This window comes from Xenopus laevis, chromosome 6L (assembly GCF_017654675.1).
Source record: "Xenopus laevis strain J_2021 chromosome 6L, Xenopus_laevis_v10.1, whole genome shotgun sequence".
Lineage (NCBI taxonomy): Eukaryota > Metazoa > Chordata > Amphibia > Anura > Pipidae > Xenopus > Xenopus laevis.
Window position 1 is genome coordinate 18,304,323 of NC_054381.1, and position 13,245 is coordinate 18,317,567.

General features: G+C 38.0%; 1 protein-coding gene across 1 annotated transcript in view; it reads right to left on the reverse strand.

Moving 5' to 3' along the window:
- Positions 1-13,245, reverse strand: part of adarb2.L (adenosine deaminase, RNA-specific, B2 (inactive) L homeolog) — a 415,479-nt gene that overhangs the window by 17,331 nt on the left and 384,903 nt on the right. Inside the window, exon 8 of the mRNA XM_041565811.1 lies at positions 207-388. Coding sequence (XP_041421745.1) covers positions 207-388 — 182 coding nt within the window. The remainder of the gene's footprint in view (positions 1-206; positions 389-13,245) is intronic.

Here is a 13,245-nt window from a genome sequence, read left to right on the forward strand (position 1 = left end):
ACCTAAGCCACATACTTTTAAACAGAAACAAACGATTGGAATATGCATGGAAAATGTATTCCAAGAAAGTAACATGTTTCTAGGCTAAATCCTTTATGAATAAATAAAGTTGTTTCCCTGCTGCTTGGCATTGATTGACTCTCGTGTAGGTGTCCAGTACAATTACAAAGACCAAGGTGATTATTTACATGTAAAAATCCACTTACCGCTGAGCAGTGGATGATGGTGCCGGTAAGGTGCTGGTAAATGACCAAGATCTTCTAATCTGTGGCTCATTACTCTTGAAAGGTGACCAGTGTGGTGCAAGCTTCCAACAATGATGCTGTGTAGGTAGATGGGATCTATAAAGTGGCTGAGGAGTGCACCTTGTAATCCAAGAATGTTCCACCTGAACAACATGAAAAGAAGAAATGGAATGCTTAGAAGATAGAAGCGTTAATTATTGGGCAGTAACTGGGGTGGGGTGTATTTGTATGTTGGTCACACCCAAGCCCCAGGGACTAGAGGCAGGGTTGGACTGGCTCACCGGGACATCCGGAAAAATCCTGGTGGGCCCCAACCATGGCCATCTTTAATTTTTAACAGCAAAGTAAGTAGTGAAACTGAGCAGAAGTGGCTTTGGTTGGGGGAGAAGTGACGGTAGGACCGTGAGTTGGACCGACTCTGACTAGAGGGGCTTCATGGGAACAAGAATTTGATTTATTACCCAACCGATAGAGAGAAAATGCATGCTAAAGGCCAAATACACAATTCATCATAGAAAAGGATAAAATATACAGGCAGATAAGGGGGGGGAATAAAAAAATCTTGTTTAGGGCAGCAAAAAGGACACCTGGAAATGGACCCATTCACACTGGCCTGCCTCTATAAAAGTGCCATCAACACCAGTGCCGTAATAGATATTAACAGGCCCCACAGCAAATTATTTTTCAGGCCCCCAAAATGTGTAGAGGTTTACCTGTTTTACCAATATTTACTAAAATCGTATATGAATTAGGGCCTCATGTGGCCCCTATACCTCCTGGGCCCCCAGGAGGTCTGCTACCTCTGTAGTTACACGCCTGATCAACACACATTAGCTTCTCTTGACACTCCCTTCCAATCTATCTGTGCTTTTAAAGGAATAGTGAACATTTAACATTCTACGAAAACTTTATGAAGATGCAGTTAAAATGCATTACACTTCATTTCAACCTTTCCTTGTCCTTTAAAAATGCCAGTGCCTTTTGATCCTGCAATGCAGTATGTTGCCACACTCCACAGCATACAACAAAAGGCAGCCGTGAAACACAAACTCTACAGTAGAGGCATTTGGGTACTTTTATTATGGTTCCTTATACATTAGGATTCTGGTTAATCTCTATTTATGGTGTCATTTAGGAAGTTGATGGTGGTAGAATGGATACAGCTATGCATTTGCACAAATGGAGCTGGAGGGTTTGCACCAGTTCTCGGAAACCATAACAACCAACAAGTGATGGACCTTTGTGAGCAGGTGCTGATCGTTGGAAAGTTTTAGAAATTTATTTTAGAGATATTCTTTATAGATGGCAGATGTAATGACATTATGATTGGCTACTTCATTGGTAACTATGGTATGTCGTTTACAAATGTAGGAAACAGACTTTGTTTGTGCCCCATTGTGTAGAACTCTTTAAGCCTACACTCACAGCCATTTATATACAAGGCTTCGATGTTCAACCAGAACGTTCTGGCCAAGAGAAAACTCAAGGACAAAGAAAACAATTCCATGAATTCTGTAGCTAATTTCTTACATCATTGTTGCTTCCTTTTAATTAGCATTTCATTATCGTTAGAGCAATTATTGTTGTGGCATTGTGTCATACATCTCATTTCATGATTAATCAGGAGTCATTATATGGCCTTCTCTTCAAGCAGTCAATTACCATGCAATACTTCCCATTAATTACTAAATGTTTAAAAACGCCATGTACTACCTCTGCGGCAATCTGCTCGAGGAACCTGTGACTGGCGGCACTTTAGTAAAGGTCCCCTTTAAATTTGATTCCAAAACACAAGCAATTTAGCCTGCGATATTAATTTGCCTCCGAAGCAGAGCTGTGAATTAGAAACATCTTTTAATCTCATGCAAGAAAAACCAGCCATCTGGCTGTGGAGCATTTCGAAAGAGTCTTCCACTCCCTCAGTCTGCAAGCGCAGGTCATTAAAGTAATGTGTTCATCTACATAAAACTCCAGTGGAATATAAAAGGTAATATTTATATACAAACAATTTAGTCTCACAATTTAAACAGTCATTGATTTTATGAAACATTTACTTTAGTCGATCGGATCTGCATATCTCGGCTCGGCAATTCTTGCAAGTAATGTGAGATTTGGGAAGAATGGGATATCGTTAAATATTCACCTTTTTAAAATGCTAAATGATCAGTTATAGCTGCGGAAGGATATTGAACGTGGCGCCCTGGCCAATAATTTGCCTTCCCTTCAGAATTATAAATTGTACTTGTATTTGAGTTTTAGCTTTCCCTGGTAAATTGTATTGGGAAGCTCCGTATGCGGGAAGCAGCACTGAACTCAATCTGTACAAAGGGATTAGAAAATCAGCTTCGATTCTAATGAAATTGGCCTTTAACGTTCAGCAGTCAATGGCTCATGTTAGCTTTAGTATTTAACCCTATAAAGCAGGGGTGTCCAAACTTTTTGCAACGAGGGCCAGATTTGGTGAGGTGAAAATTTGTGGGGGCCGACCATTCAGCCTGACATTCTTTGAACCATTAACATCATTTAACTCATTTAAACAAGGAATTGCCTAGCCGTATCAGTAATATTTGGGCACATTAGTGAAATGATCTGCCACTTGGTCTATACTGCTGCCTGTGAGCTGAAGGTGTTAGTAATAGACACATACTGGCATGTAATTTACTGCACTGGCACGTCAGTACGTATATTGACACCTTCAGCCCTAAAGAAGTATGCGGAAAAACAGTGCGTCTCTATGTGCCAGTACGTGTCTATTACTAACACCTTCAGCACACAGGCAGCAGTATAGACCAAGTGGCAGATCATTTCACTAATGTGCCCAAATATTACGGCTAGGCGATTCCTGATTGCACTGTGCTGGCGGGCCACATTATTATTAATTTCATAATGAGGCTGAGGGCCGGTGTAAATTTGAATTCGGGCCGCACTTGGCCCCCAGGCCGCACTTTGGACATGCCTGCTATAAAGGAATACTGGCACCCTCTGGTTCTTGCTTACTACAGACTGAATTGCTTGTAATGTAACTTCCATGACTGGATGCAAGGTTTTCCTCCACCCCACAGCCCATTGTGAAGGCTGTTGGAATTAGGTACCAAATAATACAGCATAGTAAAGGCTGGGGGCAAGTTTTCTGATTTAAAAAGAAAAAATAGTGCAGGACTGTTTTTGGTAGCCACAGTCGAACATTTTCCTATGCCCTGTCTTCTTCACGGGCCTTAGGTTGCAGATTGCAAATTGGATCCAAGCATTAGCGTCTGTTAGTTTAGGGGCTCTTACAACTGTGCATTCACATTTGTTGGATCCACTGCATGGGAATGCATGTGTTAATAGAAACCACCTGCATTCAAAGGTTCCGTTAAGCGAGTACAAGCACACACAAAAGCCACCGCTAGGGATGGGCAAATTTGCCCCGCTTCATCAAAAATTTGCTGCTGGCGAAATGTCGCCAACGCCCATTAAAGTCTATGGGCGTCAAAAATGTTTTGTCGCGCAGTGAAAAATTTTTTGACGCACGACGCCATACGAGTCTATGGGTGTCATTTCCGCAGCAAAACAAGGTGAAAAAATTCAACCATCCCAAGCCCCGCCAGTTAAAATGCCCTAAGAGAGTCCAAATGCTTGGATCCAATTTTCAACCTGCAACCCAAGGCCCATGAAGAAGACAGGGCAATGGGAAAATGCACAAAGACTATGGCTACCAAAAACAGATATGGCATCAATACATTGAGGTGAATTTCTGAGCTCAAGAAAAAATGCAACAAAACATTTTATCAAATGCAAAAATTGTCTTGTTCCATTCATTTTCAATGAGGCTGTAAAATCTCAACGCCTGAGATTAAAAGCCATTACAGAACTGGCCCCAACTGGACATGTTCAGCTTTAGTGACTAAGATCAGGTAATGCAAATATGTCTGTTTTTGTGTGTGTGCCTGTGTGGAAGAGGGGGTGCAGTTATGCGGTTCAGGAAGTTTGCCATTTCAATAGTCTTAGTCCAGCACATGGGTTTGGTCTCCTTTAAATGTACCAGAAATTCTCCTTATTGACATTGATAGAATCCCAACAGATTTAAGGTGGAATATTTGACATTGTTTTTGATAAATCTAAAAGGATTCTGTTTGAAAAACTCAAATGTATTCATATTCACATTTTTGGGACATTTTGAATTTTAATAAATTTGCAAACAAATACATTGTTTCAAAATAGTTGATTAATAATCAAGGAATTAATTTACTTGCTGAGTAGAAGATTTTATATATCCTGAAACAGATGATGTTGGTAGAACGATCAATGGGCAAAGGCTTAGCGGCCTATTATTACGCAGCAAAAACAGTGTAAAATAAATAGTGAATTTATAAAGTAATCACTGGATTTCATGTTTTTTTTTTTTTTTGTTTTTTTTTACAACATTTGGGTATGGCATAAACAATCTGGCCTAGCTGGGTCTGATTTCTGCCCTACCGAGAGCAGTAGCATCCTCTATTTTCCGCATTCAGAAGTATTGAATCAGAAGTGGAGTGAACAGGCTCGGTGGATTTATGTGAAGAACCACTGGTCTCTGCATTTTGACCCAAATCTGCCAAAGTTTGTTAGTGCCGCTTCTGTTCATTACTTCTGAATACGGAAAAGAGAGGATCCTACTGCCCTCAATTGGGCAGAAATCAGTCAGCGGATTTCGGCTAGAGGTTTTCCAACCCCATGTGACCCTAGCCACTCATTCAAGTCAATTGGAAAAGTGTAGGCAGATAGTAAATTCCCGCAGTAAAGCAAATTCTGTTATTTGTCACCTGGATTGAACTGCTCATAAAAGCTTTGGAAGATAAGATAATTAGATTATTCTTTCCCCCACTTACTCAAACATTACATTTTCCTGTACTGGTACCAAAAACGAAATGTTTTTACTGCACCACTGAGAAGAATGAAACCTGGAATCTGAACAAGAAGAGACACGCATAAGTGAATATGCAAAATGGCTTGGCTGTGCTGCTCTGTAGCTTTACCAGCAAGGAATGAGATTCAGAAAGTAGCTTCACAATGTTGAAATGGCAGAACTTCGATTGTTTTGTCAATTCTAGTGGAACGCTTAGTCTTCCATGTCATAAAGGGTCACCAATGACTTCTTAACTTTTTAGATCCAATTTAGAACAAATGAGTTATTTTCAAATAGACTGACTTCTGGCATTTCAGAACATGCTCTATGTACAGTATGAACAGGATCATAACCAGCAGTCTCACCAAGTCAACCAGGCATATTGTAGGACTTTAGGCCATTGAAAGAGAAAGTTGATTATGTTGAGGGATTTTAAAAAAAAACCTCAAAATATCAAAAGTAAATTTGATTTGTGTGGTTTAAACCTACTCTTGCTACTCCCAACAGTAAGTACAACCAGATTAAGACAGAATGGGGTCCCGTACATAGCATAGTAGTGATCTGAGGACCTGTCTTGTGACTGTCACCCACTCTCATCATATATATTTCCTGGATATCTACACCAAACCGTAGATCTGGACTCTTTTCCTGAAGGACATCCTGATAAAAACAATACCTTTGAGAGACTCAAGAGCTTTGGAATCATTATCCAGAAATGAACATATGATCTAGAGATGATGAAGATCCAGCCACTTGTTTAATCCACTATGGGAACAATTGGATAACAGACATTCAGTTCTACTTGCTAAATGCATTAGGGTAATTTACAAAAGGGATCATAATACAAAGCATTGTGAAAAAATGTATATCATAGAAACTTCCAATATGTGGCTGTCAGTTTACTGTTCTTCAATATGTATAGTTATTGTATAGAACTATGGGATACAAAGTGCACTACAAAAGGAGGTGTATTATAAATCAAGTAATGGGAAAGATAAAGAAGAGAGTCCTCTCCAAAATCGCTTACTAGCAGATAGGGATGCACAAATTCACTATTTTGGATTCGGTTGAACCACCAAATCCTTTGTGAAAGATTTGTCCGGTTACCGAACCGAAGCCGAATCCTAATTTGCATAGGCAAATTAGGGGTGGGAAGGGGAAAACCTTTTTTACTTCCTTGTTTTGTGACAAAAAGTCATGCGATTTCCTTCCCCGCCCCTAATTTGCATATGTATTTTAGGATTTGGATTCGGTTCGGCCGGGCAGAAGGATTTGCCAAATCCTGCTGAAAAAGGCCAGATCCCAAACCGAATCCTGGTTTCGGTGCATCGCTACTAACAAATAGGCATATGAACTAAAGCCTAAGTCTTAAAGTACTGAACCTTGGCCACTGCTTCCTTTATCATGAATCAGATTTTCAGAGATTACAGCTGGTCATAACAAAGGACAGAGTTCCTCATCAATTAAATAGCAAATTATCTCATCTACATAAACACATTCTGGCTAAACTCAGCTCAGCTCAATGGACAAAACAAAAATCCTTAAATTCTGTTTCTAAATTTCAATTACTACCTAGATACTAACAAGAAATTGCCTTGGCACCATATTTTGCAACAAAGAGCACACCTCCCACATGATACTAAGATAATGTTAACAAATCAGCGAACGGCTAAGGACACTGGTGTTTATAGTGTAGCAGCATCTACAGTGCCCACATTTGCCAAGGTAAACAACAGTACAAAAGCACACTTGGTTAAGATCAAACGAATGATGCAACAATAGAGGTCCAAAGCTGTACAAGTAAGGTCACAATATTTCTTTTCAAATAATAACAATAATTTTTATAAGAAGAATGTATCATATTTTACTACACTAAAGGGCAGAGTTATCAAGGGTCTAAGTGAAAATTCAAATTTCAAATTTGAATTTTCGTATTTTTTTGTGAAATTCGACTAGAGAATAGTTAAAATTTGATTCGAGTTTTTTAAAAAATTTAATTTTTTTTTTTAAATTTATCATGTACTGGCCCTTTAAGAATTCAAGGTCAACTATTTGCCACCTTAAACTTGGCGAATTGCTGTTTTAGAATATGGGGGACGTCCTGGGATCAATTTGGAGTTGTTTGCAGCCTTCCTGAAAATCGATTCAAATTCGATTCGAGTTTGCGGGTCAATTCCATTCGCCCGAGTTTGAAAAATTCGAATTTTTCAATAAATTGCAGTTAGTCGAATTTTGGTCAAATTTCGAGTTCATGGGAGTTTAAAAAAACTCCTATGAACTCGAAATTCGACCCTTGATAAAACTGTCCCTAAGTAAAAAAAAACAAATGTATCATTTATAAACCGAGCAAAAATTAGATTCATCTATAGTTAACTGATTCATTATAATTAAGTGTTCGTAGATAAAGTGATTATATGCACACACTGTATAGTCCCAACACCAAGGGTACATTAATCATGTTTTTTAAATTTGAATTTTTTTTCAGAAATATACTAGTGGTTGTGATTGTGTAAAAAACTTTATTGAATTTGACTTTGGAAAGAACTCAGTCTTGCAAATGGGTAACCTGACCTCTTGCGGTAGTGCTAAGAAAATTCTAGCAATTATTATATAACTTAGGAACGGGATTTCGTATGTCTCTTATTTATAAAACAAGTGGCGTTTTCCACTAACAAAAATAACATACTACATGATATCATTAAATTAAAAAAAAAAAAAAATTCCGTTAAGCTTTCCCTTCATTGCTGAACCACAAATCCCAAAGTGTATTTTATATCTCGATCAATACATAAAAATGGGTCTTACTGTTAACTGGAGAGATTTCCTTCCTCCGAACTGAGTGGAAAAAAATACCTTTCTCTTTTGTTCAAACACTTGATATTGCAGCACTGTTTACTGAGACAAAATCCCTTGTCCGGCTTTCAATATAGATAAACCTTAAGTAAATACATATTTTTTTCTTTTTGTCAATCATGGAAATGCCACGGATGAGGTGGATAAAATCTCATAACCACCTCCAAGAACTGGAGACTCCTAGACCTTTTTTTATAGCATAGACCGAGCACCCTGGGAAGCAGAAATGCACATGATTATATTGGCATTCGGGAAAAGCCTAAGAGATGAGCTTGTATGAGAGAATCAGCAGCAACGGCACTTTTTTCATATAACCTGCCAAAAAATCTCATCATGATAATGACGGCCATATCAGTGGTGCTTAATTTACTGGCCACTGCACCTTCACAGATAGCATACTGCTCATTAGATGATTAAATAGCCTCCGCTTAATTAAACCAACAGAGTTGGGTTTCTGCCACTTTTGTGTTCATTATTTAATCTGGAATAGTCTGTATTTATATGTTATCCAACACTATAATCTTCAAACAAACATGTAATGAAATAATCATATAAAGAATTAAGTACATAGTAACATTATAAATAACGAGTTGGTGCTGTCCTAACTTGACTATACACACAATTCTGCTTGTGTGTGCCATGGCTAGTGAATACGTTTGCCATGCTCAAATGTGTTTCACGAATTTCAGGCAAATTTGACCATCACTAGTCATGACTTACCAGATGAGCACATCGACACCCAATTAAGCTTCCAAAATGGTGGGTCATCATGGACTGCATTCTATTTAGCTGCTGAGGGTCTCCTTTAGGCAAAGAAAAACTGATATTCGGCAGTTCTAGCTCCAAAGTAGCATTGTGATCTAAGATTAGTGCACTGTAGAGGCAATTTATCAAGTTACTTGTGTCCAAACATGCTCCTGCACTTTTACATGGATTTCAATGCACATATTCTGCCTCTTTTGATGATTGGTATAAAATTGCTGCAACTGATGTTCGGGAACCATGGCCCTACTGGCACTCAGGCTTCCTGTAGCAGGTTGCGCCAATAAAGGCTCCAGAATTGTGCCATTGTGAACTTGTGCTTCAGAATTTACACAAAAACCTCACTTTGAAAATACTAGACACACCGATTTGCACCAAAATGCAAGTCCGTTTTGATGCATTGATCAATTGTTGCAGAAGTTCATTAGAAAATGCTGTATTATGGGTGATATTCTCTAAGTTTGCTCTTTTTTCTATGCCATGCCATATTTATTGCGATGCAGCAAGATTATAAAGAGCTGGCACCAAAGAGGTCATAGATGGGATATCTTAAAAATGAAAAGATTTTGAGGTTAAAGCCTTGGGTTAAAGAACATGTAAGATTTATGATTTTATTTTTTATGAATTTGTTAATTTTGTAAATTTTGCTTCTTACTGGGTTGGGTGAAATGCAAAATGCACCTCAGCTGACTGCAGGTTCCAAAATGTTTTCTCCTTGAAGGAATCAAATTAACTTACCAAGATGTATACTGTGTATGCAAAGAAAGAAACATTTTGATATAAAAAAATGAAAAACACTATATATTTATGGAAAATGCCTCTTTTTTGCTGCTTGGGTAAGATAACACAGCTGCTATGAGTAGGATCTGGTGGCTGGCTCATCATTACAAACTTCTGCTGCCCATACCTGCCAGCAAAGTTAATCATGCAAGTCCGTGCTTAGCTATCTGTATCATGAGCACATTTGGCTAAAGATACAAGTCTGAGTCACTGGGAAAAGAAATGTGCTAAACAAAAACATACAGGGCCATTTAGCGAGAAATAGGGCTGAAAATGTAGAACAGTGATTTCCTTCATACACCCGCAAAGTAGAGATATATTAACTGGCTGAAAAGTGGGAAAATAAACACAAGGCTTTTCCAGTCAAATGCATTTTTTTTGTTATGTTTGTTTATCACAGAGTTTTTTTTTTATAGTAACACTGTGGATTAACGACTCCACCATGTATGATCTGAGCTAATGTTTGTCAAATAAGATGAACTGAAATTTGCCAAACAATGATTTAGTCAGTGATAACTTCACCGCTGCAGTCAACACCGGTTCCTTTATGAATATTCATCACTGCATTCATTTTTTGGTTGGAAATTGTCCTGTTTGCATTATTGTGTATGTAATAATACCTGGTGGTTTAGTGGGGTGGCAGGGATGCCCACATCCTTTGGCCTACTAATAGCACAATCGCCCTTTTTTTGTTTTCACGTGCGCATACTTTTCTTTCGGTGCACCGTGTCTGACGTCATCGCGAAATTCAAATATTTAAGGTGCCACGACTGTTTTCTCTTTGCCCAAAGTAGGTCTATTCTAAATACTTCCAGATTTGCTGTTCTTAGACTCTTGCCTGTCCTGACCATCCCTGTCTGCTGCCTCAACCGACCTTTGCCTTTTTATTGACTACCCTTCTGGATTCCGATTGCTTGCTGACTTATTGTGCTCCTAGAATGAGCTAGATGTAACTCTACTATCCACTTTCTACACCTCATTCATAAGTGCCTTTCCTGACTTACTTGAGGCTTGGGTTATATTAGTTGGAAGTTCAACTGTTTTACTGAGGACTGCCTCCATCTGAAGCCCTCTGGCAGACACATCCTGCTAGAATGAAGACCTGGAACAGAGGAAGAGCCATATGCTCCCTACCATTATGTAATCTAAGGGCAGGAAACAGTCACTAGATCCCTGGGCAATTACAGAAGCCTGCCTCCCACAAAGCATAAATGACACAAACTGGTATTTTCTGAGTCAGTAGGGGAATTAACCAGATTCTGAGACTAGATTATAATATATTTGTATTGGTTGTCTTCCTATAAAAGTACAAGAAAATCCAAAAACATGCTGCCAAATTGTTCAGCACTCCCTGTTGAGCATGTTGCTCTTACTTTTAGCTGGTATTCTCTTCTTTAAAAAACAATTGGCTCAGCATACTTTTTCCCAGAGTGCAGTGTCACCATCCTACTTGCCACTAGCATCTCTTGAGGTCCCTTGGGCTTGCTGTGAGTGGTATATAACTAGAATCCACACTAAACCCCAATTAACTAGGACTGCAAGAAAGATGGTACTGCTACACTTTGAAGGATTTAGCATTTGTTTAGTAATTGTACTTTCTTTATATATATATATATATATATATATATATATATATATATATATATATATATATATATATATATATATATATATATATATATATATATATATTAAATATCTTTTTTATGCAAACACAAAAAGTGTGTGTCAGTAAATAAGTCTCAAAAACATACACTGCTAAAGATAATATGGAAGCCTAGGACAAAATGTGGCTACCTTGACTGGTCCATGAAAATTACCCTCAACTTTTTTTTAGCATTACATGCATGAAACGAGCCTATACAGAGGGGTGATCCTCGTCTTTTCTTGAAACTTTCATGCATTGTATCGGTATAAACCTAAGCTGGTCTTATATTAATATTAATTAATAATTAAATAAACATCTAAAACATCACAGTCGCCTTTTGTTAGATACTTTGGAAACTGAATATATGACTTATAGTTTAAATGCCTGTGTTTCTTGTAGTGATGTGTGGGCTGGCCAGATACCCGAGGGGCCTGCTGCTCCTTTTACCTTTGACTGGCGGATTCCAACTTCCGGCTTCCTGTTTTATAGACTCGTGCCTGCCCCTCCCTGCCCCATTTGTGATGTCATCGGCAAGGCAGGTTGGCGCGGGTCTATAAATGGAACAGGGAAGTCAGGTGCAGGTGTTTCCCAGTTGTTTTTGTCAATTTCCTCTTCACCTTTGTACTCCCCCTTTTTACTTTTCTTTCCCCTTTCTCTTTTTTTTTCCTTTGTTGTACCCTATGCAATATGGTGTGACAACAGATAAAGCTGTTATACAATCATTAAAAACTCAATAAAAATCTCAGTTAAAAAAAAACATACACTGCTATGGATTTTAAAAGTAACTGGTGTAAATCTTAAAACAGAATAATAACAATTTAACAAACTCTTCAAAACAAAACCATGAGAAAACTTAAGGAACCTTTCAGTATGGAAGCAAACATCAAAGGATATGAATAAAAAAAGCCTTTGATTGCTGACATGTTCTGCGCTGAGGTGGAGAGCGGAGCTGCTATAGGCAACTTCCTAAGCCACAAACGTCCATCAGGTTTTAGCAGGCCTGACATGGAGTTAGTAAAAAGTGCTTGGGGGAATAAAATGGACCATGCTTTATCCATGTGATATATCTGGCACGATGTAAGCTGTCTGAAGGGATCAGTGAAGTCAGAAACAAGGAAATGCCGGAAAGAATCTTAGTCTACAGTTTTTCAGGAATCTAGCAACTGGGCTTTTTCAAAGGTATTAGGTTAGTAAACATCTCCCAATGTCAGCACAATGTCTCCGGAAGTATGAAATCTGTTGGATTTGGTCAAATGTACTTACAAAAAAACATCTATTACAGTTTTGATGCATTTACTCTGACCATTTTTTTCTGAAGAATGTTAAAAGCCTTTTTAAATTCTACTGAAAATTGATCTCTACTCAAAAGCCTGTGTTTTTTATAGGAGGCCAAAAAATGAGTGAAGAAATCATTAAAATGTTATACTTTGAAATTGCTCAAAAACACTACACAAGTAATTATTTATACAATATATTGTTATACCTTATTTATATATAACATATTACTGTTTTTGTCTAATTTCTTTTTCTGCATTTAAAGGGCATGTAAAGGCAAAAAAAAAAATCCCATTTTTACTTTCTTTAATGAAAAAGAAAACTATCTCCAATATACTTTAATTAAAAAATGTGTACTGTTTTTATAAGAAACCTGACTGTATGCAGTGAAATTCTCTATTCATTTACTGCTGTGGACAGAAATTGTCAGATGGTCCCTGACTGCTGAGCAGGGAAACAATCATACTTATGAACAGCAGGGGGAGCCCCCACCTTACTTCCCAGCCATGCAGAACTCAGGCAGCTTTGTTTATCCCTAAGCAGCCCAGACCACACTGAGCATGTGCACAGTCTTGGTCTTGCAAAGATGTTTAACAAAGTTACAAGATGGTGACCCCCTGTAGCCAACTTTGAAAGCATAAATTATTTGTTTGATTAGGCTTGTGGTGCAGTAAGTTCATGTTTATATTTAGTATACAAAACACAGCATTTGTAGCCTTATTCTATTTTAGACTTTACATGCCCTTTAATATCATTTGTATTGATATTTTATATATGAGTGATTTGATTATCACCAAACATGAAGCTATGTGCAA